The sequence below is a fragment of the Argentina silus genome, assembly GCF_951799395.1.
Source record: "Argentina silus genome assembly, chromosome: 4".
Lineage (NCBI taxonomy): Eukaryota > Metazoa > Chordata > Actinopteri > Argentiniformes > Argentinidae > Argentina > Argentina silus.
The window spans coordinates 24352827-24380129 of NC_139658.1; the positions used below are offsets into that span (position 1 = coordinate 24352827).

Consider the following 27303-nt stretch of genomic DNA (forward strand, 5'->3'; position numbering starts at 1 on the left):
CGAATTAGGTTTGGTACAAAGAATGAAAAGCTTGTTTCACTGAGGAGCGAGTTATAACTACATATTGCAAGGCAGATCTTGAACCCCCAGCTGTTATGGTCATCCACCAGGGGAGGCTTGTGGAGGTAGAAATCGGAGGACGGGCTCATTGTAATGCATGGAACGGAACAAGGAATGGTATCAAACAAAATACATTTTTGTTAAAGAACTTAAAAATACACGACACCATACACTCTTAAACCACATAGTACAGTACTTCTCTTGTGCAACATCCTAACTCTCATCACATAGTAGTACCAGGGGAGGCTGGTGGAGGTAGAAATCAGAGGACTGTTGTGTTTGATACCATTCAATGCATTACAACGCCTCCACTGTCATCCACACTTGCTATCCCATCACAGATCTCCCCTCAACCTGGCAACCCCAGGCCCTGGCCTTTCCCTTTCATGGCCCTAGCTCTCGCACAAACAGGACGCTGTGGTTTCCTATTTCACACCCCCCCCCCCCCCCTCCCCCCCACCCGCCCCGCCCCCTCTGTGACATCACCGCCGCCTGTTGGCCAGTCAGGGGGCTGCAAGGGGAGCAGGAGGCGGAGACAGAAGCTCATATTCATGACATAACACTCCACAAAGAACTCCACTGCCATTTTGCACGATGTGCTTCTGAAAAAGACAGGCAGACGAGCGAACGGGGCACATGCGGGCACACTGTTGCGGTGACAGCTGTGCCGCCCGCCTGTCAGAGAGCCGTGCGTGCTGTCAAGTGTTGTACAGCTGCCGCTAGTTTCATGTGAAGGACCTGTGCGTGTTTGTTTTTACAGGACGGTCTATCCGTCATTCATTGTGACCACAAAGTTATTTCCCTATCATTTACGTTATGAAGCTGTCTGTGAGACACTGCAAATTACCGTTGTCTATTTCCACTTTTGGTGACTTGTCAGTACTTGCTAACTAGTTGTTAGGTTGATGTTTACTTTTAACGCTTATGATCATAGTTGTTTTTGTCTACAGTTGTTTGAATGTCAGGGGGAGGAGTGTTGAACACCACCCAAACCCCAACTGTCATCTGTGTATTTGGAAAGTATTAGATAAGAGGATTACAATTTCCATCGTTTCCTTTTAATTTACTGCCTTTTTTTTATGACAAGCTTTAGTGTGTTACGTAAAACCTTTGCTTTTGTTTCCTCTACCTTTAAACTTAACTGTTCCTTTACATTCTTCTAGCCTTCCTGCCACACCTACGATGTGAGAAAGTGAAAAACATAAATGTTATAAACCAGCAGTTAATCAAACAAGCCAGTGGAATGCATAGTGGAGAGGGGGGAGGGGCAGGAGGACAGAATGGAAATCTGCACTCGCATGAAAGATTCTCCAGGAACTTGAGAATTCTGTCTTCTGTTGGCCAGCGATCCGCCTGGCTGCATCTCAGCAGTCTAACATGGCTTCCTCTCTTTGTCTCCTTCCCTTCCTCTCCTCCGACCTGAGACTGGCATAGACTTTCTGTTTTTCTACGTTAGACAAGGTTTCTCTATAAACCCTTTGGGGTGTCCTTGAGTAGAAAGAGGGGGGAAAGGATGTTACTTTAGACTATTGAGATGCAGCCTCTCTCTTTCTCTCCCTCTCTCTTTCTCTCCCTCCCTCTCTTTCTCCCTCCCTCTCTCTCTCTCTCTCTCTCTCTAGTTACCTGTTACCAATGACAGTGCACATATGAAACATGTGACAGAGCAGAGCAGAGGGCTGGCCTGATGCTACCAGAATAACAACTCCCCTCCCCCTCCTCCTCCCCCCTCCTCCCCCTGACACACAGACACAGAAAGACCTCTACACAGCGTGTGCACACATGAGCATTGTAGGTCAGACTCAGAGAGGAACTGTAAATAGTCTGTGTTTATTAAGCAACTGCACATAGTGTTGTATGGTATGACTTGTGAACAGTATAGAATAGCGATAAAATTATACTCGTATGACTAGCGCCATGGTAACGCATGGAATGGAATGAGGAATGTGTTTGATACCATTCCTCATTCCATTCCAATGAGCCCGTCTTCCGATTTCTACCTCCACCAGCCTCCCCTGCATCCACCCCACTTATTTCACACCGTAAGTTATGGACCTGTACCCCGACGATGGTTCCTAAGCAGTTCTGCACCTCTCCTTCTCTCCAACCTTTCAACTTTTTTTTTTCTTTTTTTTCAAAAACGTCTCCTGCCAATCGCTGTACTTTTCCACACACACACCCACACCCACACCCACACCCACACCCACACACACTAACTTGCAGGCCTTCCCAGTTAACACACACCCTCCCTCCCCTTCTCCACACACTACTCTCAAAACCTGCCCCTGCCCCCCCCCCATACTGGTTGCTGCAATACTATGTGCCCTGCAGCCCAGAGGCAGTTTAAATGGAGAGTCAAATATCAGAAGTACTATCAGCTTATTGGTGTTATTATGTAAACATGAGGGTGGACATAAAGAAGGACTGGCCCATGTCTTCTGTCTTAGTGAGTGATTAGGTGTGTGGAGGAGGGCTCTGGCTGACTAATAAAGGGTGTGTGTGTGGGTGTTTGGGACTAAACACTGCATACATGGGTGTGTGTGTGTGTGTGTGTCAGTGTGTGTGTGTGTGTGCATGCGTGTGTATGTGTGTGTGTGCGTGTGTCTGTGTGTGTGTGTGCGTGCGTGTGTGTGTGTGTGTGCGTGCGTGTCTCTCTGTGTGTGTGTGTGTGTGTGTGTGCGTGCGTGTGTGTCTCTCTGTGTGTGTGTGTGTGTGTGTGTGTGTGTGTGTGTGAGGCTATGGGAGGCAGATTACTGTGGGAGAGAGAGCGAGCAGGGCAACTTCTTTGGGATTATGGAGCTCTCCCTTTACGCCGCAGTCATTGTCTACGTATAATCCTGCTTCTAGCTAATGTGGGCAGGCCCAGATTCCCAACGGGTCACTCCAACTAATTCTGTTATCTTATAGACGGTACATTTCTGGGTAGACCTTGAATGACAGAAATACGAGGAAAATATGCCCAATTATATATAATAATATAATAATTAAATATACCCAATTCACCAGGTGCAGGACAGAAGGACGTATCGAATAAAAAAGTCTGCAACTCTGCTACGATCCCGTGGCGATTTCATTCAATCGCACAACGTTTCGATTGGTGTAGAATGTTCCTGACACGACAGAACCACGCAGTGCAGCTGAACATGTCTGGACGTATACCTACTGTACATTTCCCGTTCCTTCAAGTAATGATAGCTATGGCAGGCTATCGTCTGTGTAGAACTGCCTGATTAGATCATCTGACCACTAGCTGTTTATGTGGCGTTATGTCGTTGGGACCTAGACAGGGCCTTTGACCGTACTGAAGTATATACTGCACATTTCTGTTTAGTTTTTATTATTAATCGTTTTATCATGACTCCTGTTTATATTATTGTGTTGTACCTTATGCAAGCGCAATGCTTCTTTGTATGCAATGTTATATAAATCTATATATAAAATGTAGTTTGATTTATCCTAAAGTTTGAATGATTGATTGATTGAATGCTATTCAGATGGGGCAATCAATGACTTAATTGTTCAATAACATACTCTGTTCTTTAGAAAATACGATATTCCAGTGAATTTATCAATCATATTTCTGAACATAATATTTCTTTGTTATTTGAAACGTTATTAGTTGGAGGACTATCCCTGAAATTAGTCTGATACTGAATTGGCAAGTCAGCAGTTTTTTGTGTGCCAAGAAACCTGTTTTGGATCACTGGGAATTTAGCCTACCAAATGAGACATTTGCTATGCTCTCTAAATCAAATGCCTATGCATTGCAATGTGAAGTATGAACATCAGTAACATCTGGGTAAATTATTTTTTAATTTGTGTATGTTTACATTTAGGCTTTACAGACACATCTTGCCAGTAAAACTATCAAATAGTCTTCCAAAAATTATATTTTTGAAGTCGGACTCAAATGTGAAAGAATTAACAAATTTCCTTGTGGTACTTTCAATAGTCAAAGATTCAGGAAATAGACAAAGATAGCCTCAACATGGTAACAATTCACATTAAACTTCCCTAAATAAACAGTTTATAAAGCGAGCCCTAACCCTAATCCTTTATAAGTGCATTTATAAAGCTTACATAGTGCAGTCATACTAATCTCTCTATTGACCAGGCACAAAGACAATAATTACACTACTTCAATCATAACCTCTCTATCAATCCTTTATAAGCGTTGTCTCAAGGTACAGTAATATGTTGCAAGCGAACATGCTCTTCAATAACAACCTGATACAACCATATAAAGACCATGTCAGGTTAACCTGATACCTTGACATACCCTTTAATAACAACCTGATATATCACAGTCAGGGTAGGCCTACATGTTGGATCTGTGTGCAGGCCAGTCATGAAGCAAGCCACAGTGAACACACCGCCCTGCCACTGTGTGTGTGTGTGTGTGTGTGTGTGTGTGTGTGTGTGTGTGTGTGTGTGTGTGTGTGTGTGTGTGTGTGTGTGTGTTTGCTCATAGGCCTGCTCAAATAACACGACGTTGCTGTGGGGTTGAGTGGCACCGTGATTCTGACCACACTCTTTCAGCTGGCTGAATACAATCCCTCGTGTCTCTTAACAAAAACATCCTGTAGAAACCTGGAAGGATCTGCTACCAAAGCCAAGGTGGCGGAGACGACAGACTCCTGTAGGAGACGACAGACTGCCCTGGAACGAAGGGAGTCTCTGAACACTGAGGATCAATCTAAAACTATGTTGTTTATTAGCTTTCAGACCAAAGACATTTATCGGAGCATTCAAAACAAAAACATCCCCCCCCAGACCAGAGGGCTGGTTTATAGCTCCTTCCCTCCTTCCCTCACTCCCTTCCTCCTTCCCTCCCCTCCCCTCCCCCTTCCTCTCTCACTTAATACCCCAGTCCAGTCCAGCACAATGATCCTTTCAGCTGCATGTTTACTGAGACCCACTGAGTGCCAGTACAGGCCTTCTAGGGAGTCGCCTCCATTGGTAGGACTCCTATTGTAAAGCAGTGTGTGTCCTCTAAAAATAGATGACTAAACGTTTATATAGGGCTTGTGCATTTATATTTAATCAGTTCTGCATCCCCGACTCCAAACTGTACAATTCAACGCGACAAAGAGTAACTATCTACTGTACTGTGTAAATGTCATGACAAGAAAGTATGTCAGTTGGCTATCTTCGCTTCTCTGATTCATGATTTATTTATGCTTTCCATCTATGACGAATCATATGCATGATCACAAGTAGGCATACAGTATATTTTGCTTTGAAACCTCTGGAGTGTTAAAATAGCCCTATTCTCAGTTGTGACATCACTCCGGAGAAGACAAACACGCTGAACGTAGAAGTCCAAACATAGAGATAGCTAATTCTATGGGGCCAGCATTGCAAAAAAAGCTTATACTATTGTTTATGGTATTTTTATTGATGTGTATAATGATGATTTATCTAAAGACATATTAATTATGTTTAATGGTTTCTCTTATAGTAAACCGATTACTAATTGTTGCCATAACTGCCTTTTATGGTATAATTAGATATCGTTTTCTCATGTTATTTTCCTCACCAAAATCAAACCGTGTAATTCTAACTGCGCCAAACCTAAAAATACCCTAAGACATACTGACATACTAACCCTAACCCACAAGGAGAAACATTTCAGAAAAAGTCACATTTCACTGGAAACCAAAACGTTTCCTTATTGTTTCATATCAACAGCGGCGTAAACAAATAATCCAGAGATGATCGAATGACACAGAGATTGATCACAAGTTAACAACCAGTTATTTATTTTTCGACGCGTTACAATATGACACTATCAAGCAATGGTGTAGAATAATTCAACGAGCTCGAATGTGATTGGCTGGCTGGTCTCACTCCTACCAAACCCTTTCTAATGCAACACAATACAGTTTTTCTCTTCTCCGAACAGTAACAGTAAACAATCAAATGTCGTCACGTTACCAATACCTGTTGACTTTGAGGTATGCGTTCGTTCTAGAAATGCATTGTTGTAAACATGAACATTGATTTAAGTGTTATGGCAGGTTGACAAGAATCAGGTCCCTTATTAAACTGTGTGTTCGGTCCCACTGAATGTGTCACAAAATTGAACAAAGTCTTTATGCATGAAATCTTCACTCTGCATCACGTCGTCTTCGGATGGGAAGTACTGCATGCTCGTCTCCTCTTGGTAAAGCTCGTCTAAAGTGAAGAAGGGGAGTCGCTGGCGCTTTGCCAGTTGTCGGGGGAAGAACCGGGCCGTGGGTAGCAGAGAAGGTGGATCTGGACTGTCAAGCAGTGCGCCCCTTGCGTTCTCCAGCACACCCAGATAGGAGTCCATGTCCGTAAAGTCCATTTCGCAGTCAGACCCACTGTCTGTGCCAATGGAGTCTGAGCGCATATGCATCATCTGGTACTTCTCGTGCATTAAAAACTGGTTGGTGTTTCTCGGAGCTCTCATACCTGGTGCCCCTCTTCCTTTGATGTTGACAGGTCGCAGTGACATCATACCCGACAGCGGACGAGGTCTTGGTCGATTCTTTCGGTAGAACTCGGGATTGTGCCCACTCGCCCGTCCTCCTTTGCCCCGATACCCTTGCCTCCTTCCACACTTGTACCATCTGTGTCTGCTGCTGTCCCCTCTCCTTGGGCCAGCCTTCTGGTGGTCTCTGCAGGCAGGTTTGTTACTGTACACCTGCCATGGACACACCATGCCCTTACCACAGAGTTCCTCCTCGAAAAGCATTGGTCAGCCTGCTTACGTGCCTTCTCTGCTCTTCACATTATCTTCTCAGCTGCTGTCAGCGGCGAGGTAACAAAGAATGATATCTCTGAGATATGGGGTTTCGTATATCGTGGATCACCACACGAACACCCCAGATAGTCTACCTTTTTACAATCTTTTCCGTTTTTTTCTTGACCACTGGCTTTGGGTTGTACATAGCCTGGTGGTGCCCCTCCACTAGCAGTTTGACTGCTCGCGTATACAGAGCTAATCTGTCACACCCCTTTTCTGCTGTTAATTTTTTTTGCCCAGAAACTTGATAAATACGACTATAACAAATATCTTAAGAGAATGCTAGTGTATTTTTTTTGCGTAGGCCTATTCTATTTGGTAGCTAATTATGACTCTATTTCTTTTGTTGTGTGTCGGGCCTCTCGGATGTGACTGCTGACGCTTACTCACACTCGAACGGCGCTGCGCTCCTTTTATATACAGGCGGAACGTTCCAACCTGTGGGGGTGTTCCACTGGGCAATATTTCAGGTTTCAGCTCGACACTTGAAAAACGTCTTAGAAATAGATTTTCAGAAGCCACTAATACTAGAGAAATAATTAGTTAAAACGAATGAATGTGTTATAAAAATCAAACGTCTCTCTGTCCTTGCTGGAATAAGATATCAGTTGCCCCCTTCTGTAGTGGGAGCTTCCGGCTCTTTTTTGCAGTGTTGGTTAATCTCATTGCTTGCATGGATACATTGTTTGTAGAAAAACTTTGGTGAGAAAATGTTTCAAGTTATTAAAATGTAGAAAGAAAACACATTGTTACAGTTTCAGATATGGTACTATCATGGGCGCAGATAATGTCGATGATAAAGTTGTTTGCAATAATATTTTCGATTGAATAGAGCATGTTAGAATTAAATAAATAAAATATAGTACTCTAGAATCTGTATAATAGAATCACTATATTTCCATGGGAATCGTCAGGTGTGTCAGTCGGATTAAACAGAGGTAATCTCTTTATGAAATGTACTGGAGTTTACAATACTAAGTTGAAGTGCTGATTTGATTAGGTACTGTAAGGAGTTTAACACCTTGGTATGACAGATCAGTGTTAAAAAACGACCAAAATAGGCTGCTTAAATGTTATTTATGGGGCTTCCACACCACCCGTTGTCCATTGCAAAGATCTTATGATCTGCCGCTGTCCATGGCCCTCTAAAAACACATGTCTCCCTCCGCTCCTGAATCAACAGGATATTTGATGACAATGACAGTTGCCCATGCAGTGCTGCGCTGTCAATCAAAGGCGGACTGCTGGCACGTTTTGTGGCTGTAATCACCACTGATCGCCCTGTTACACAAATCAATGATAAAATTACCACCTGATTGATCACATTTGATAACTCGTAGGATTGTATAGTGGCCTGTCCTAAGATCAAAAGGAAAGCTTTGAATAAAGTTTTGGACTTTGAATCGGTCTGCAAGCAGTCACAACAAAGATGGAGAGAGGGGAGCGCTAGCTAGCGCTGTGCATCCCTGAAGACGTCAAATCGAAATTAACACATTTATTACATGACAGATTGTATTTCCATAGCGTGACCTCAACATGGATTCCGCCGCTTTTCCAGAAGAGGTCGTCGAGAGAAAGGTGTTCATCGTTGGATCGGAACTTGTGGAAAATTACACTGTACGTTCTGTACATTCAAGAAGCTAAGCTAGCTAGCTAGCGAGATGCAGTTATCAAGCTAGCTCACCAAGCTAGCTGTCAGAGAGATGGTAGTGTCAGCAGCTAAGCAGTGCAACTTTAATTATGCAACATGACAGTTCTGCTATTTCCTGAATCTAGCTAACGTTCATACATCGAAACCTTCCTCACTGATCGAAACTAGCGAGCATGCGGTTAGCTGGCTTTTTACTTAACTAATAATATGTTCCCAGCTAACCAGCTAGCTTATAATGTGCATTATTGCAGTGAAATAGCTAGCTAACGTTTTTAGTGAAGTTGTCTGTGACTGGGAGGCATAATAACATGGTGTTTGACATTGTGGCAAGATATTCATACTAGCTGTGGTGTTGTCACGGTGCATTAGTTCGCCCTAACTGTAATTCCGAGGCTTTATGAAGCTGTAACCTCCACCTCACACCCTCTGCTACCCCGGGAACCCCTCGTCCTGCAGCGGCTCTCGTCAGACAGCCGTCGGTCTCCATCTCAATGCGACGTCGTGTCACAAAATGATCACATTCCATGTTAAATCCGCTTCACAGTTAAATGTTGACTCTTTGTCTCATACTGTATATACTGTATGTGTCCCGTACTTTTCCAGGTGTACATCATTGAGATTGTTGATGGGGACCACAAATGGACCATAAAGCATCGCTACAGCGACTTCCATGATTTGCATGAGAAAGTGAGTGACACAATTCAGTTGAAATATTCAGTATTGCATTTAACGTTGCAATCACATGAGGCACATACGGACATTGAATCATTCAGTTGTTGCACACTCCCTAATGACGTTTATGCGTTAGTCATTGATGTATTTTGAAATCTTCTTATTATAACCATTGTTTACACGTCTTCTCCCTAGTTGACAGCTGAGAAGAAGGTTGACAAACATCTACTCCCACCTAAGAAGATGATTGGCAAGAACTCCAAAAGCCTGGTAGAGAAGAGACAGAAGGAGCTTGAAGTCTACTTGCAAACATTGCTTGTGAGATTTCCAATAGCTGCCCCTAAAGTCCTGTCCTGCTTTCTTCATTTCCACCAATATGTAAGTTGTGTATTTAATTGGGCATTTGTTTATATGAACCCCCTGGATGTTGTTTTTGGTGGGTGTTTCTATCTTGTCAGTGCCCTTTGGCCTCCCCTTCACGTGTAAAGTTTATCAGATGTTCTGACATGCTCTTCCTTGCAGTGCCCTTGAGGTTGAATATTAACACGGCTAGTCTTGTCACAGTTATCTATAAAACACTCAGTCACTAAACCGTTGCCACAGTTACAGTAGCGACTGGTAATGATTAGGTTATTGATTGTGCCACTGTCCCACTTTAACTGAACAAGACATTTTATATGACACGTCACATGACAACACATGAGAACCCAAACAATAGAGGGGGACCCACCGCCGCTGGCCTCTGAAGTTCTCTCAAACCATAAAAACATGGTCGGGCATGTGACCAGAATAAATGAGATTAACAGAGGAACCCTCTCTCTCTCTCCCCGGCTCTCATGTTGATAATGGAATCTCCAGGCAATTCTGATTCTAGAACATTTTGACCCCCCCCCTCCTCTTTTTTCTCTTCATGTCTTTAGGAGATTAATGGAATCACTGCGGCCCTCGCAGAGGAACTATTTCACAAAGGTTTGTTTGTCTGTTTGCTGATTAATTTTCAAAACAGAATCAATGTTTTAAATTTTATTTTATTCTATGGTCCTATTACCACTGGTATTTACTATATAATTACTTAATTTAATTGTTGAACATATTTGTTAAAGCGGAATTTTACGGGAAAAAAAAAATCTTGGTATATTTCCCACCATTGATATGGTCTCAACATATAAGTCCATGCAAACCTGATGGATATTCTAGTTTCAGGCTCAGATTGACTTCCTAGAATAGTCTCATAGTGATGACTTCCTAGAATAGTCTCATAGTGATGACTTCCAAGAATAGTCTCATAGCATGTGTTTTCTGTGAGACCTCCCTGGGAGGTGAAACAGAGCTTGCTATTAAGATATCTATGAGGCTAATGATGATATTTCAGGACCTTGTCAATGGTGGGCTGACGCGAAATATACCAACAAAAAGATGTTTGAGTAAAATAGTGATTTAACCTTTAACTTGATGACGATGATGACTGAGGTGATAAAGATGATGATGATGATGATGATATGATTGAAGACCCATCTCTTCAGGCAACCTATATCTTATATCTTAACGGTCCCTCCTAAAGACCGCTTCACCCCCACTACCCCCCCTGTACAAGTTTCTCTCCTGTTAATAAAATAAATAAATAAATAAATAAAACATTTAATAAATAAATAAAAACATTCCTTCTTCTAGCATTGTGACTGCCAATGGCCCCTGGTCTGAGCATTGATTACTTTATCTTATGATGACTGATGGACAGATGATTCACTTACTTAAACAAATGTATGTGTTGTAAGTCGCTTTGGATAAAGGCGTCTGCTAAATGTCATAAATGTAAATGTAAGTATGTTAACGTTGGTCCTCAGGAGAGCAGCTGCTGGTGGCTGGGGAGGTGTTTCTGCTCCGACCGCTGCAGCTGTATGCTATCACCCAGCAGCTGAAGCAGGCCAAGCCCACCTGCTCCAACGGAGATGCCAAGGCGGACCTGGGACACATCCTGGACTTCACCTGTCGACTCAAGTACCTCAAGGTGAGACCACCCTTCCTCTTGATTGGGGGCCAAGTGAAATGGCTGCTGTTGTGACTGCATCTCTCTTTTTTTCTTACTTTGTTTCTCCCTCTCGTGCTCTCTCTCTCTCTCTCGCTCTATCTCTCTATCTCTCTCTCTCTCTCTCTCTATCTCTCTCTCTCTCTCTCTCTCTCTCTCTCTCTGTTGAGCTAATCTCTGATAAATGTGACTCTGTTGAAAAGGAAGCGATATGAAACCTCTGGTCTCTGTACTCTCAGATCACAGGGACGAAGGGAGAGGTGGGAAGCAGTAACATCCAGGAGCACTGGCTAACCTTTGACCTCTCAGTCTTCAAATCCCTCCTACAGATCGAGGTAGGAAGACTCCAGCTGTTGTCATAGTAACAACACGGGTCTTTGCAATCGGTGTGGTGATTGTGGTTTAAGGAAATAAAGAATAAGAAGACAACGACGATGACAACTTCTCGTAAAGTTGAGGTTCCTGGTGGCTGGTGTCCAGACACAACTCAGTTCCTCATCAACATTCTTTCCCTTTTGCTTACAAGAGTGATGATAGGTAGATTTACGAGGAGATGAGGTGGTGTTACCTGTTACCTGCTTAAGGGGCCGGGCCGAGAATTCACCTGGAAGCACGTTATCAAGGCACATTGTTCAGTTTTTTTAAGGATTTTGACTCTTGTAAACATAGATTGTCAACGTAAAATGTTTGATGTTGACTGAAGTGGGTCTTTTAAATTTAAACCTTTTAAATGATCTTTTCCACAGATAAGTGAGTGCAATTCGAAGCAGATCATCGGACTGCCATCTTTGAAAACCACTCTGGCCACTATGAGCATCCACTACTCTGCTACCTCGATGCTGGTACGGTTGGTTGCATTACAATTTACAATATATGACAATATATATTGTGTATATCTATATATATATATCTATATATATATCTCTCTATATATATATATATAACTTAATTTGTCTCTCTGTTACCACAGAAATGTGTCTTCAACCCCCCAGATTCACTCACACACTCACTCACTCACTCACTCACTCACACACACACACACACACACACACACACACACACACACTACACTTGAGGAATGCAGATCCCCTAATCCCCCTGAGGCTAGAGCCATCATTGTTTGCGCTAGCCAGCGCTATAGGAGCTCTTTTCTGCCTGCCGCAGAGACTGAACTCCTCCTCCGGCTGGCTGGACCGCTGTGATCAGAGACTGTCCAACTCCTCCTCCGGCTGGCTAGACCGCTGTGATCAGAGTCAGGCTGGGGGATGTTAAATCATACTGGACTGTTCTTACTCTATATAATGTTCAGATGTCTATTTATTTATTTTTATTTTTTTTATTCTATTATTCTATTGTCACGTTATTTTGTTGTTGTTTGTGATGTGAGCTGCTGTAACGCCTTAATTTCCCCTCAGGAAGCACCCATGTATCTATCTAGGGAACCTGAGATGGGGGGATAAACCAACCAGACTGATCAGAGCTTCCTTCTACTTTGTGTTTTTCAGGACATTCTGGTTCCGGAAGCTTCAGAGTTTCCTCAGTGGGAAGCAGAGGGCGTGGCCATAGACTGCCCAGTGACGGCTATCATACCTACCTGGAAGACGCTGACCACTCTGGACATGAGTCACAATCACATAGCCAGCATTGACGACTCTGTGGTGAGAGATGCAGACAGTGTCAGCTTAGCGCTAAATCTAGCTAGTACTGTAGCTAGCCTCTGCTTTGGCCCTCAGGGTTTATAGCCCATAATATTTGTCAATAATTCACTGCAATTGAAAAAGTGTGACATAGGATAAAACTATATTGTAGCTATATATTATATGATAGTTGTAATGTATGCATAGGAACTTATATTTCTGAACTGCTTCTCAAAGGATTGTTTTAAGTTAACATCACTAACACAGTTTGTTTTTTCTTCCTCAGAAATTGATACCAAAAGTTGAATTCTTAGACCTCAGTTACAACAACCTTTCCCTTGTGGAAAACCTTCAGGTATTAACCAATCTATCCATACCTCAATGGGACTCACCTGGGTAAACAAACAGGATGAATAAGAAAATGAGTGATTGATGTGATGTTGTTTCAGCACCTGTACAACCTGGTTCACCTGGACCTGTCCTACAACAAGCTCACCGTGTTAGAGGGAGTTCACACCAAGCTGGGGAACATCAAGACCTTGAATCTGGCAGGAAACCAGCTCCACCATCTCTCTGGCCTCACAAAACTCTACTCCCTGGTTAACCTGGACCTCAGCAGCAATAAACTAGCACAGGTAAGGCTTGCTTGGTTGTCGAGTGCCAGAAGGTGAAATGTGTTTATGGATATTCTAGCTGTACAGAGCAAAGGCCATAACATATGAGAATGACAGCATGAATAACGTGATCTGAATTAGTAACACTTCTTTGTTTGTACTGGATGTAACACCTTGTAACCCATTAATGCGATTCAGAAAGCCGTCAAATTTCCGTCAAAGCATCGGAAATGAAGGACACGTTTTGCGATTGATCCGTTTGAAACAAATGAAACAGCACATCATTTGTCTCTCTAACTTTGTTTAAAACTGATATATTTCCCCCCTCTTCTCTCAGCTTGAGGAAATCAGAAACATCGGGACCCTCCCATGTCTGGAGAAGCTCAACCTAACCAACAACCCCATGTGCATCATCCCTGACTACAGAACCAAGGTTCTGGCCCAGTTCTGGGACAGGGCCTCTGAGGTAGGACACACACAGGGATAGATACTGTATGTCTGTGTTCCAGGGGAGGCTGGTGGAGGTAGAAATCGGAGAACGGGCTCATTGTAACGCATGGGATGGAATGAGGAACGGTATCAGAGCAAACACATGTTTTTGAAACCATTCCCCATTCCATTTCATGCATTACAATGAGCCTGTCCTGTAATTTCCACCAGCCTCAACACTACCACATACAGAAGAGTGAAGCAAAGTATTTGTAGTGCTTTCTAAGTGGTATGCTAGTGTGGGCTTTGGGAGAAAGCCTAAGTCTGGGAATTACCAGGTACTGTATTTATGTAGAAATGACATTGAATGCTCTGGGTGATTTTAGCTGTTTGTTTCTCTGGGATTCCTCATATATATCCATTAGTCACCATTTGGTGCTGTACCAAGTACCAATGTGGTTGAATTATGAGAAGTAAGTACTACTGAAACAGCCGTTTTCCTGTTTCGGCTTGTCGACCTACAGTATTCACTAAGAAATGGTGTGGTAACTTTGTGGTTACAAGAGGTACTTTCTGGTACTTACCGGTACTTACCTCAGTGAGTTCAGCACAGATGGCAACGTTCTGGAACCAAATACTACGTAGTGAATCTTAAAGAAACAGTACGCGTAACTCGTATGCAATTAGCAGTTTACAACCCAGTGCTTTCTCAGTAAGTACCTGCTTAACACCCTAACTACCAAAGAATTCCGGAACATTCACCACCGAGAGTGCGGAGTGTTCTATGTGGTGTTTACCCTAGCAACAATACTTTGATTGGCTGTGAAATGAAGCATCACCACTTATGCATTTTGGTGAATGAAGTCACCGTTGGCACTCTAGAATGTTTACCATTTGGGTCGACTTTATTCACCCTCGGCTTTAACTCAGCCAACACCGGGCGGTAAAATAGGTGCTTACCAACAGTTAAGCTAAAGTCCAACTGAACTAAAGTATTTGTGGGATCAAACAAAATGCCAGTTGATCAGTGATTGATAATGTTGATTATCAGTGATTGATAATCTTGTTTCCCATTGCGTACCAGGTCTGCCTGGACTGCACAGCTCCCACAGAGAAGGAGCTGGACACAGTAGAAGTGCTGAAAGCCATCCAGAAAGCCAAAGAAGCTAAAGACAGAATGGCAAACAGTGAAAAGAAGGTGAGGTGCTTTAAACGACACGCTCAGATATTAAGACCCGTACGACAGCATTGTGTTACAGAGCAATGTCAATGTGTTGATGTATGAAAGTATCATCGCAGGATATGAAAACACTGAGCGGTATACTGTAGCTGTCACTCATAAAGTAACCACAATCAAATGACCCTCAACCTCATTTGATTGATTCAGACCCTGGTTATTGGCTCAACAGACTGCAGACTTCTAATGCTTGAGATGAGAGCTTGTTGAAATCGATACACCTACACACTCTGCTGATCAGTTTAATTATGATTATAAATCGCTACTGGGTCTTCTGGGTGCAGCACTTTGCTCATCTTCATGCACAACCATAAAACATAAGGCGTTAGTCTGCGCTGCAGTAATACAGCCAGTGTTTTTCCTCCTGCTCTCTGGCCACACACTGCATCTGTCTACAGCAGGGGAGGCCGGGGGGAGGTAGAAATCGGAGGACGGGCTCATTGTCACGCATGGAATGGAATAAGGAATTCTGATACCATTCCTCGTTCCGTTCCCTGCATTACAATGAGCCCGTCCTCCGATTTCTACCTCCCCCCGGCCTCCCCTGGTCCACAGGCGCTGGAGATGCTTCCCCTCAGCACAGTGATATCATTGGGTGTCGACTCCTGTGATTTCGAAATACAGTTTAGTTTTCCCTCTTGGCGCTCCTCTGTAAAACAAGCTAATATCCACCCTGGCTTGTGAGCCAAACCCTGGCTCCAGAATCAGTGAATCAGAGAATCATTAAGCTCAGTATTGTGTTGTCGACAGTGTTAATGTTTAATGACAGTGTTATATCACCCAGAGTTGGGAGTTGTCTCTACATCCACTAGCACTGGCTGATCAGTCCCCCTAGTGGCCACTTTTATTATTGTTTGAGAAAATGTTGTGAAATCAAATGGTGCCTCTGAGACTAGAATGTGCAGATTCCTCACGGCAAGCTGCTACAGGTGACAGAGGGTTTACCTCCACAGATGGGCGTGTTGTTGTAATGGGATTGATTGATTGGTTCTCTTTCTGTTGTGGGTGTTCACTTGTTTTCCCTTGGTGTTCCTTTCTCAAATTCTCAATATTCAGAACCAGTCACCGACATTCTGAAGTATTTCTTCAGCTCAGCTGTTCTATGGGGGGCGTTGGTTGTAGCCATGTCCACAGGGGTGTTGTTGGTTGTATTGTGCTTTTAAAGTGAAGCCTCATGATCTCTTTGTCAGACCAGTGAGGAGTCCTCCTCCTCCAGACTGTCTTCTGGTGGGTCCCAGCTGCCTTCGTCATCGTCTTCTTCCTCCTCCTCCTCTTCTGTCGCTGCCGTGCCCTCCTCCTCTCCCTCCCTCTCCTCCTCCTCCTCCTCCTCCTCCCGCCACACAGCCCCAGCCTCAGCCTCAACCTCAACTTCAGCCTCAACCTCAACTTCAACCTCAACCTCAGCCCCAGCCCCAGCCAACTCCAGCCAAGGTAATCAAGTATGTATCAGGCTGGTGGGTTGGGCCTGCTCTCTGTCACTCTCACTGTCTCTGTCTCTGTCTCTGTCTCTGTCTCTGTCACTCACCTCCTCTGTTGCTTCTGCACACTCTCACTCCCTGGGCTCTCTGAGAAGGCAAAGTAACCCTTTTCCAAAGCTTTTTTGGGTCTTCACTATTTGGCCATGCCGGAAAGCACGGAATTCTTGCTTTATTTAAACCCCAAAAAGGTGATTTAATCCTTAACTCTAACCTTCACACCTAACCTTAACCTCGAACCTTTTTGATTAAAGAACAGATGACTCTGATGTTCACCAAGAACTTATAAGATGTGTCCTTTGTAGCATGGCCCTCTAGAGGATGCAAAGCTGCACTACAGGTTACTGGGCCAGAGAGTCCTCTACGCTCTGGGTTAGGAACACTTCCTGCAACATTGGGTTACGTTACCTTCATTGCCATGTTGTAACTGTCCTTCATTTTCACGTTGAATTGCCTGTTAAATTACTTGTGCATGAAGAGAGACAGCTTCTCTACCAAACAGTTCACACATGTTTTGTTTTGTTATGTGTGTATTGTCACAAAAGTAACATTTGAGTTTGTGAAGTTCAGGTCACACAGGAGTATAGTCCTGTATACTTGGAGTAAATTTTACTTGTTTACTCTCATTGTGATTGTATACTTGTAGGGGAGGCATGTGGAGGCTGAAATCACAGAACAGGCTCATTGTTGGAATGGATGTGTTTGATACCATTCCTCATTCCATTCCATGCATTACAATGAGCAGTCCTCCGATTTCTACCTCCACCAGCCTCCCCTGTTGTGTAGTCTCTTAACACTGTGACTACCGTTGCATTTGTATCGTACCATTAACGCTGTGATGTGCCGTTGTGTTGAGCCTCGAACCCCCTTCAGCTCCATTGCTCCATCTAATCTACTGTAACTGCTGGAACATGTTATGACTTCGTACACATTTCAGATCATCATTTCCATCCCTTTTTTTCTGTTTCAGAAATAAAATGTAAAGCGGAAGCCATTGTTACCCCCAAAATATTGACTCCTGTGGATTCTGCACTTAACCAGCGATGCTATAATGTTATAAACCCTTTGTCTTGTGAGGAAAAACTGCAGGTGAGTCTCACTCTTCCTCTATTGAAAGATCATTTTTCAAAAGATCATTTTGAAGATGTTTTCCCCACATGTCTCTAATTGAACCTGGACTTGTGTGCTGTTGCTGCCTCTCAGGTGCAGAGCCAGCAGCCTGATACGTGTCTGTTATGTGATGTCCCCAGTAACCAACAGCTGGCGCTTGGGAATGACAGGTCAGTGATGACGCAGGCAGCTGATGGTGTCACGTCATTGAAAGTCATGTAAATACAGACTAGAGACATTCCTGGATGTAGAATCCTCCTACCGGTCTCGTTCGCTGTCGAGTGTGACAAAAATCAAAATGGAGGGTGATGATGTTTACAGACTGGCCTGTAGGGAGTGCTAGTCACCTTCCATTGTCTCTCGTCAGCTCAGTAACCTCGGGTCTGTGATCGGCGGGATCCCTCACAGACACGTGGTGGTTTCAGTCCTGTTTTTTTTATAACTGTCTTACCGTTTGACTCAACTTGGCTTTGCTATTTTTACAGTTTTACCTGTGTTATTGTTTCTATGGCCTGTATTAAACACACCTCTGTGTGTGTGTGTGTGTGTGTGTGTGTGTGTGTGTGTGTGTGTGTGTGTGTGTGTGTGTGTGTGTGTGTGTGTGTGTGTGTGTGTGTGTGTGTGTGTGTGTGTGTGTCCTCCTCTCAGCTGCTGCTGCTGTGGTGAGGACAGAGAGCCGTGGACCAGCGGTGACATCATCACTCCTGTCCTCCCCTCCCACCTCCAGGCCTACACCACCTCAGACCTGGACTTCATTACCCAGCTCTCCCTGCGCATCACTCAAGCCCTGGGGGAGAGGTGCCGGAGGAGTGGGGTGGGGAAGCAGAGAGAGCTGCCCAGGGTGGAGGGGACGGACCTGGGAAGCCCCAGCCCCAGCCCTAGCCCCAGCCCCAGCCCTGGTTCTGGAGACGGCTACTTTGAGATGGGTCTGGATGAGGGAGAGAGGGCTGTGGATGACGGGGAAGGAGAGGAAGGTTCGGGCTGCTCTGCCTCCTCGGCCGATCACAGCCAGGCGGTCCGTGACGACGCCGACACTGAGGTGGTCCACGTTACCAAGGTGATGTGGTGCCACTGTGTCCGGGTCGGTCAGAGTGTGGAGCAGCGGGCGGTGTGCGTGGTTCTGACGGACCGTCTCCTGGGCGTGTTCCTGGCCCCTGCGGAAGCCCAGCCGGGCGGCCCGCAGGACCTGGCAGACAGCCTGGAGGCGGACTGTCTGGTGGCGTACGCGGACATCCAGGCCGCCCTGCTGGACGTCCCAGACACCTGCCTCTCCCTGAGGCTCCGGTCCAGCGCCGTGCGTTGGTACTTCTTCTCCGACGCCCAGAGTCTTAAAGAGACGCACGCGCGCATCTGTCAACCCGCCCTGCTTCAGTCGGTGTCGTCGAGCCGCCCGGGACCGGGACTCGGACCTGGAGCGGGTCTGGCGACACCTCAGCAGTTCCTGCGTCAGCTGATGAACTCTTGGGAGTTTGAGGAGAACGACTGCGTCCAGGGAGGATATGCAGCTCATCTATTGAGCCCTGTGACGTCAGCCCCCGCCCCCGCCGCCGCCCCTCGCCCCAGCCAATCGACAGCCCCCCCGCACCCGCAGAGCTCGGTGCTCTCTGACATCGTGTCCCACCTGGTCCCGGCACAGACGGACCCGGCCTCTTCCTCCTCGACCCCCTGCATCCTCTTCCTCACCCAGCGCTCCCTCTGCGTGCTGAAGGTGGACTTCACAGCGTTAGCCAGACCAGACGACCCCCCTCGGACCCCCCGCTCCTCTTCCTCCTCCTCCTCCTCCTCCTCCGCCGCCTCCTCCTCCACCAGGCTGACCCGTATCCCCCTGTTCTCCGTGCTCCTCCACCCCAGACTGAAGCCCCTCCAGGGCTGCTCGGCCGGCCGCTCCCTGCCCGGACACCCCTTCAGAGACGGCCACGTCCTGGAGCTCCTGGCAGGGCAGGAGCGTGTGTTGGCCGTCTTCCCTCTGCCCCGGGACAAGCTGCTGTTCCAGCGTCAGCTCTCCCAGCTGCGCTCCAGCCTGAGGGACATCAAGACAGTGGCCTTCCTGCAGGACAGACCCTGTCAGAGGACCATGCACCCCCACACCACCACCACCACCACCACCTCCTCCACCACCACCTCCACCTCCAACAATATACACTCTCCCCCCAGCAAAACCACTCAGAGGCCACATATGAACAGGTAGGAAATATAGAAATGAAAGATAATGGGGTTTTTTTTCCACTGAGTGAATGTTCACAAGAATAGATTACAACTTATCAAGAATTAAGTTTCAAACCAGATTTCATTCTCATAACAGTTGTCGATCATGACATTTTGCTTATATTCTGTCTGTCTGTCTGTACCTGTTTGTCTGTCTGTCTGTGTATCTGTCTCTCTGTCTGTATGTCTCTCTCTCTCTCTGTATCTGTCTGTCTGTCTGTCTGTGTACCTGTCTGTCTGTCTGTGTACCTGTCTGTGTGTCAGTGTCCCCCAGGGTGTCCCAAGGCCTCAGCTGACCCTGTCGATGGTGTACCCCAGTGGCCCTCTGATTGAGAGGCTGTGTGAGGAGAACCAGTGCCCCTCCCACCTGTCCCTGTCCCTGTCCCCGGCGCTGCAGCTCCTCTCTGGCCTGAAGGGACCTGAGCTGCTCCACTTCTTCCACAGCAACATCGCAGAGGTGGGCCACTGAGCCTTAACACACACACACACACACACACACACACACACACACACACAAAGACACACATACACACGCAAAGACACGCACGCACACACACACACACACACACGCAAAGACACAAAAACGCACACGCACACACACACACACACACAAGCATACACACACACACACAAGTGCAAACATGCACGCACACACGTATACACACACACACACACACACACATACACCAGCATGCACACACCCACACACAGTCAGTGCCAAGGGTGACTTTATTCACCAAAAATGCATAAATTATGATGCTTAATTTTGTAGCTAATTACAGTATTGTTGCTAGGTAAACACCACATAAAACACCACATAAAACACTTGGCACACACACAGTGGCCATTAGAGCTTGTTAAAACATGACAAATTACATTAACTCACCAACTGACAAACCTAGGCGGTGAGTGTTCCGGACTTATTTGTCAGTTGGTGAGTTAATGTAATTTGTCATGTTTTAACAAGCTCTAATGGCCACTGTTGAGAGGAAGCTTACGATGTACATCCTGTATCCTGTGCATATGATGTTTGGACTGGTCGTTTGCTGCCCATGTCTATGTGAAACCTTGAGCTGGTAACGGTGTGTTCTGGGGTGCAGACCATATATCATCAGTTTCTATGTGAAACCTTGAGCTGGTAACGGTGTGTTCTGGGGTGCAGACCATATATCATCAGTTTCCATGTGAAGGTTTGGCTAAGACATTTGGCTATATATTAATAGCAATAATCTAATTTAATATTGTTAATATATAGTTGAATAGTTGAGTTTGTGCTGATTTAGTGTAAGAGTGGTCAAATAGGCTTTAATACATCACATAGAAACATTTTACATTGAGAGAGAGAGAGAGGGGGGGGAGAGAGAGAGAGGGGGGGGGGGGGGAGAGAGAGAGAGGGGGGGGGGGGGGGAGAGAGAGGGGGAGGGGGAGAGAGATCAAACATGGCTCCTCACAGCTCATGATGAGAACCAAACAACAGGACTATTCCTCGACCTCTGCTTTTATGTCACTTTTAAACCACAGTATTGAAGTTAGGAGCTGTTTGCAAGGAGACCCAACCAACCAACACAACCACATCATCACACATTGAAATGTCGTAAAAGACCTCAGCCCTTTCTCCCATTGGGGGAAGGGTGATTTGAAAATAGGGTCAGAGTTAAAGTGTTCCCTCCTCCACAGGTGGGGAACGAGGAGTTGAAAATAGGGTCAGAGTTGAAGTGTTCCCTCCTCCACAGGTGGAGAACGAGGAGCTGAAGCACGTCCTGTGGTCATCTGTCCAGTTCTACAAGTCACCTGATGTTGAGCTCACTTCCTGTATCATGCTCTCCACTAAAGCCCTCTACTTCCTCCTGGACGACGCTGCATCCTCTCTCACTGACCAATCACGTAAGAGACACACACTGCTGCTCTGATTGGTTCAATGAAGGCCTCCCAATTCAAAGAATTGCAGATAGAAGGTTTTCCCCATGACACAAAAACACGGTGCGTCTTGTGCAGGAGTAATGAATGTGTGGACAATGTTTTGAGAATTCATGTTCTTGACAAAACAACGTCAACAGTATGCCATAGAAACGATGCTAACTGTATTTCAATTCAGACGTATGCTAATTGCTGCACAAGAGGAATCATATTATTGAGTTATCCTGGAAATGTCATCCGGGCAAATCAACATTTTGATCGAGGACCTCTGTTGAAAAATGTTATTGTTTTTCCAGATTGTGTTCTATAATGTAATTTAGTTTGACGTACGGTTGGAAGCTGTGTGTATGCAGGGCTCCCTGGTAAAAGAAACCTTGGTCTCAACGGGACTCCCTGCCAAACTAAAGGTTATAAAAAAGGTTATTAAAGGTTATAAAAAAGGTTACTAAAGGTTATAAAAAAGCTCCCATCTGCAATTTATTGAACGGAGGTCTACGGGCAGATACTCCAGACTCTGCTGTGTGTTAAACCTGTGTGTTAAACCTGTGTGTTGTGTCTCTGTTCTCCAGTGTGGGACTGGAGCCTCTCTGAGCTCAGAGAGTCAGACCTCGTCATGTCCTACTGCTTCACCCTGAAGCTGAATGACCTCCACAGCGTAAACGTGGGCCTGTTTGACCAGTACTTCCGGGTCGTAGGTGAGCAGAACTACAGCCTCTCCGATCAGTACTTCCGGGTCGTAGGTGAGCAGAACTACAGTCTGTTCAACCAGTACTTCCGGGTCGTAGGTGAGCAGAACTACAGCGTTCTGTTAAAGAGAGCCGTCTGACCAGGAGAAATGTTAGCAGGGGAGGCTGGTGGAGGTAGAAATTCGGAGGACGGGCTCATTGTAATGCATGGTGTCAATACCATTCCTCATTCCAATCCATGCATTACCCATAACCCATGCCAGATTCAGACTGAGAGCAGACACGATTCTCAAAGTTCCTGTTTTTCATGGCCAAATGTTTTTTTCTCCCATGCCCAGATTTGCTGTGTACAGTAAACCACAGAATCAGAATGCATACAATAGGGCTTTCCAGTTCTAATGAACCTTTTGAAATCTGTCTGTTACCAAGAAATCAACCTTCTCCTCACGTCTGTGGCTTCTGCCTGTAGGCCCGTCAGCGGACCACATCCTGTGCTGCCTGACCAGAGACAGTTACGGCACCCACCGCTTCCTGCAGCAGCTGATGACCGTGCTGTCCCTGCTGGAGAAGCTGCCCTCGCCCGAGCCCTCCGAGCAAGACTTCTACACACAGTTTGGCAACGACACAGGTACAACAACAACAACAACAACAACAACAACAACAACAACAACAATGTTTTATTTGGCAATCATCAATCAATCAATCAATCATCAATCAATCAGTCAATCAATCATCAATCAATCAGTCAATCAATCACGGTTTGGAATGTGGTATTTTCTGCACATGCGCACACCCCCCAGGGAGAAAAGAGCTCCGGGCACAGGGTCAGCCATCTTCAAACCCTCCCCCCCGCCCCCCCAGGGAGAAAAGAGCTCTGAGCACAGGGTCAGCCATCTTCACCCCCCTTCCTCCCCCACCCACAGGGTCAGCCATCTTCACCCCCCCCCCCCCCCCCCCCACCGACAGGGTCAGCCATCTACCTCCACCAGCCTCCCCTGACTATCTCAGACCCAGTGTCCTCATGGTGCCCCCCCCTCCTCCCCTGACTATCTCAGACCCAGTGTCCTCATGGTGCCCCCCCCTCCTCCCCTGACTATCTCAGACCCAGTGTCCTCATGGTGCCCCCCCCTCCTCCCCTGACTATCTCAGACCCAGTGTCCTCATGGTGCCCCCCCCTCCTCCCCTGACTATCTCAGACCCAGTGTCCTCATGGTGCCCCCCCCTCCTCCCCTGACTATCTCAGACCCAGTGTCCTCATGGTGCCCCCCCCTCCTCCCCTGACTATCTCAGACCCAGTGTCCTCATGGTGCCCCCCCCCTCCTCCCCTGACTATCTCAGACCCAGTGTCCTCATGGTGCCCCCCCCTCCTCCCCTGACTATCTCAGACCCAGTGTCCTCATGGTGCCCCCCCCTCCTCCCCTGACTATCTCAGACCCAGTGTCCTCATGGTGCCCCCCCCTCCTCCCCTGACTATCTCAGACCCAGTGTCCTCATGGTGCCCCCCCCTCCTCCCCTGACTATCTCAGACCCAGTGTCCTCATGGTGCCCCCCCCTCCTCCCCTGACTATCTCAGACCCAGTGTCCTCATGGTGCCCCCCCCTCCTCCCCTGACTATCTCAGACCCAGTGTCCTCATGGTGCCCCCCCCCCCCCCCCAGTGTCCTCATGGTGCCCCCCCCCCCCCCCCCAGTGTCCTCATGGTGCCCCCCCCTCCTCCCCTGACTATCTCAGACCCAGTGTCCTCATGGTGCCCCCCCCCCCCCCCCAGTGTCCTCATGGTGCCCCCCCCCCCCCCCCAGTGTCCTCATGGTGCCCCCCCCTCCTCCCCAGTGTCCTCATGGTGCCCCCCTCCTCCCCCCCCCTCCTCCCCAGGTAAGATGCAGAACTATGAGCTGGTCCACTCCAGCAAGGTGAAGTTTGTCTACCCCAGCGAGGAAGAGATTGGAGACCTGACCTTCATCGTAGCCGAGAGGAAGGGACCTGGGGGGGGAGGGGCCTCCGCCTCTCGCTCCTCATTCAACATCCTCCTCTACATGCTGGTCTTCCAGGTACAGGGAGGGAGGGAGGGAGGGAGGGAGGGAGGGAGGGATTAATGGATGGATGGATGAATGACACCTAGGTCTAGGATTAGTATGTGTACACACCTGGATGGATGGATGAATGAATGGTTGAATGGATAGATGAATAAATGGAATGGATTCAATGGATGGATGCATGAATGACACCTAGGCCTAGGACGTGTGTATAAGATTGTGTGTGTATGTTTCTTTAGTGATGTTCCCTATGGGAAGGCGATACTGCCCATGTGAAGCACTGATCTTCCATCGTTCTGTTCCCAGGTCCAGAGCAGCAGCACCAGCAGCAGTCTGAGCCCAGGCCCGGCCACCTCCTCCCCAGCCCCCCACCCCCAGCCTGTCCTCCAGCCCAAGACCCTCATCCTCACAAGCACCGACGTCTTCCTGCTGGACGAGGACTACATCAGCTACCCATTGCCCGACTTCGCCAAGGAGCCCCCGCCCAGGGACAAGTACCAGCTGACGGACGCACGGCGGATCCGGGACCTGGACCGGGTCCTGATGGGGTACCAGACCTACCCTCAGGCCCTGACCCTGGTGTTCGACGACGTACCCGGGCCGGACCTCCTCTGCCACCTCACCATGGACCACTTCGGGGAGGAGCTGGAGGCGGGTGGGGGTGGGCGGGGGGCGCGGGGGTCCGGGGGAAGCGGGGCGGAGAGCGAGGTCCAGTGGTGTATCTACGTCCCCGGAGCCGACAGCAGGGAGAGACTGATCTGTCTCCTGGCCAGGCAGTGGGAGGTACTCTGTAGTAGAGAACTCCCTGTTGAACTGACCGGCTGATTGGCTCACTGGCTGATCAACTGGACTGGCTGGCAGGCTGACCAAATGACTGGCTGATTGGCTAACAGACTTGACTGGCTTACTGGCTGATTGGCTGACTGACCCTAAAGCACATTTTTTTTTAAAGGACAGGTGTTGTAAAGTAGCCAACTGTCAACTGTACAACAACCACGGCCCCGTCTGCCCATGAGGGAAATAAACTCTTCACTAAATCTAAACCTACTTATCATAACACAGGGAAATAATCTCCCAAAGATGTCTCTCCTCTCCTCTCCTCACAGACAGACACAGACTCTTTTATATGTTGTATCATTTCTACGCAATGCATCCTGGGAAGTTTGTACAGAGAGTCCACATGAGTGATATTTATTTGTTTACCTTCGGCTTCTTCCATAGACCTAGCCTTGTTGTGTACTCTTAAAACACATCCTCCCTCCCTCCCTCCCTCATCTCTGATCTGATCTGATCTGCTCTGACATGGCTTGGTCGTTGAGAAGCGTTGTGCTGTGAACGCTTGCTTTGACCAATCATGAAGGGAGGAAGGAAGGATTCATTTCTAGAGTATTGACACATGGGTCTCCACTGCTTTCCCCCCAATCTACCGAACACACTGCTGCTGCTGTGTGTGTGTGTGTGTGTGTGTGTGTGTGTGTGTGTGTGTGTGTGTGTGTGTGTGTGTGTGTGTGTGCGCGTGTGTGCGTGTGCGTGCGTGTGCGTGCATGTGTGTGTGTGCGCAATGTTATTGCTTTTCTATTAAACAATATTACAGTATTATATTATTGTATTTCGAATGAAGTACGTATATTATTGTTTTTGACAAAAGGATGGTCGGGGGTTCCAATTCCAAACGTATTTTTTTATTGATCAGTAATTTGTTGTTTTGTTTTAAGTCTGAATTTCTAAAGTATTGTTTTATGCTGGTCATTTTTAACGAGTGATTTCACTGCACCCTTGATGTACCTCATATATGCAGTTTCGTTTCTGAGTAAAGACAAAAAGAAACACCATTCAGTTGTATAGCATGATGTATATGAACTCATTCTGTTCAGGTTAATCAATGTCTCATCACAAAGCATATTCATGTTTTATCACAAGAATTGAACATGCACTTTAAACAGTTATTCTGTCAAGAAAAAAGAAAAAAGGAAAAGGTCTTGCTCAGCAGAAGTTCGCTGTCCTCTGCGTTGCCCCAGGGTGGCAGTCAGCATTATTCGATCCTGTTCCTCAGACAGACGGCTTGAGGAAATCACTCCGTTGCGAAACACCGCCATCGTTTTGTCTGACGTCTGTAACCACCCTAAAGGGATTGCCATTGTACCCTCCTTGCACAGAATTGTCTTCGCTGCTTCTGTTTTTATATATTATCAAAAAAAAAAATACATGAATAAATGTGTTGGAGCAGAGGTGTGTGTCTGAACCCGTGTGGTGTTTTGGAGGAAAGGGGAATGTGGTGTAAAGAGCAGGGCAAACAGGAAGGTTCTGCTCAGGGTGGGAGCAGCAGAAGGTATTGTTGGCTCTGACCTACTCTCTTCCTGTTATTGGACTGGGCTGTGTGTGTGTGTGTGTGTGTGTGTGTGTGTGTGTGTGTGTGTGTGTGTGTGTGTGTGTGTGTGTGTGTGTGTGTGTGTGTGTGTGTGTGTGTGTGTGTGTGTGTGTGTGTGTGTGTGTGTGTGTGTGTGTGTGTGTGTGTGTGTGTGTGTGTGTTCTAGTAAACTGTTTACACAGAGAAACCAGCTGACCCAGGGGAAACCAGCTGACCCAGAATCACTATCTCCTCTTTCTAGGACCCCTCCTTCCTTGAACACAGAAACCAGGAAAACATTACACACTGATACTCTACTATGACAATGCTATATTATTATGAGGTTCAAGAGATACGGACAGTCGAACTGATTGGACGTTGTTTTTGTTGACATTAAGAGGACCAGGCCAGGGATAGTGTGTGGAGGCATGATCAT

General features: G+C 46.6%; 2 protein-coding genes across 2 annotated transcripts; one reads left to right on the forward strand and one right to left on the reverse strand.

Annotated features, from left to right (window-relative positions):
- Nucleotides 1–5797: 5797 nt before the first annotated feature.
- Nucleotides 5798–7206, reverse strand: LOC310803925 (uncharacterized protein). Its single transcript, XM_083668895.1, has one exon. It carries the CDS (start codon nt 6776–6778, stop codon nt 6101–6103), a length of 678 nt encoding a protein of 225 aa, XP_083525021.1. The 5' UTR covers nt 6779–7206; the 3' UTR covers nt 5798–6100.
- Nucleotides 7207–8285: 1079 nt separating this feature from the next.
- Nucleotides 8286–26748, forward strand: nisch (nischarin). The gene is made up of 22 exons (XM_083668479.1): nt 8286–8446; nt 9084–9167; nt 9348–9530; nt 10073–10121; nt 10997–11160; nt 11418–11513; nt 11925–12020; nt 12684–12836; nt 13102–13170; nt 13265–13450; nt 13767–13895; nt 14943–15056; nt 16286–16526; nt 17541–17659; nt 17774–17850; nt 18329–19864; nt 20150–20342; nt 21619–21769; nt 22372–22497; nt 22958–23116; nt 24360–24535; nt 24827–26748. The coding sequence occupies exons 1-22, from the start codon at nt 8366–8368 to the stop codon at nt 25343–25345; spliced, it is 4701 nt and encodes a 1566-aa protein (XP_083524605.1). The 5' UTR covers nt 8286–8365; the 3' UTR covers nt 25346–26748.
- Nucleotides 26749–27303: the final 555 nt, after the last annotated feature.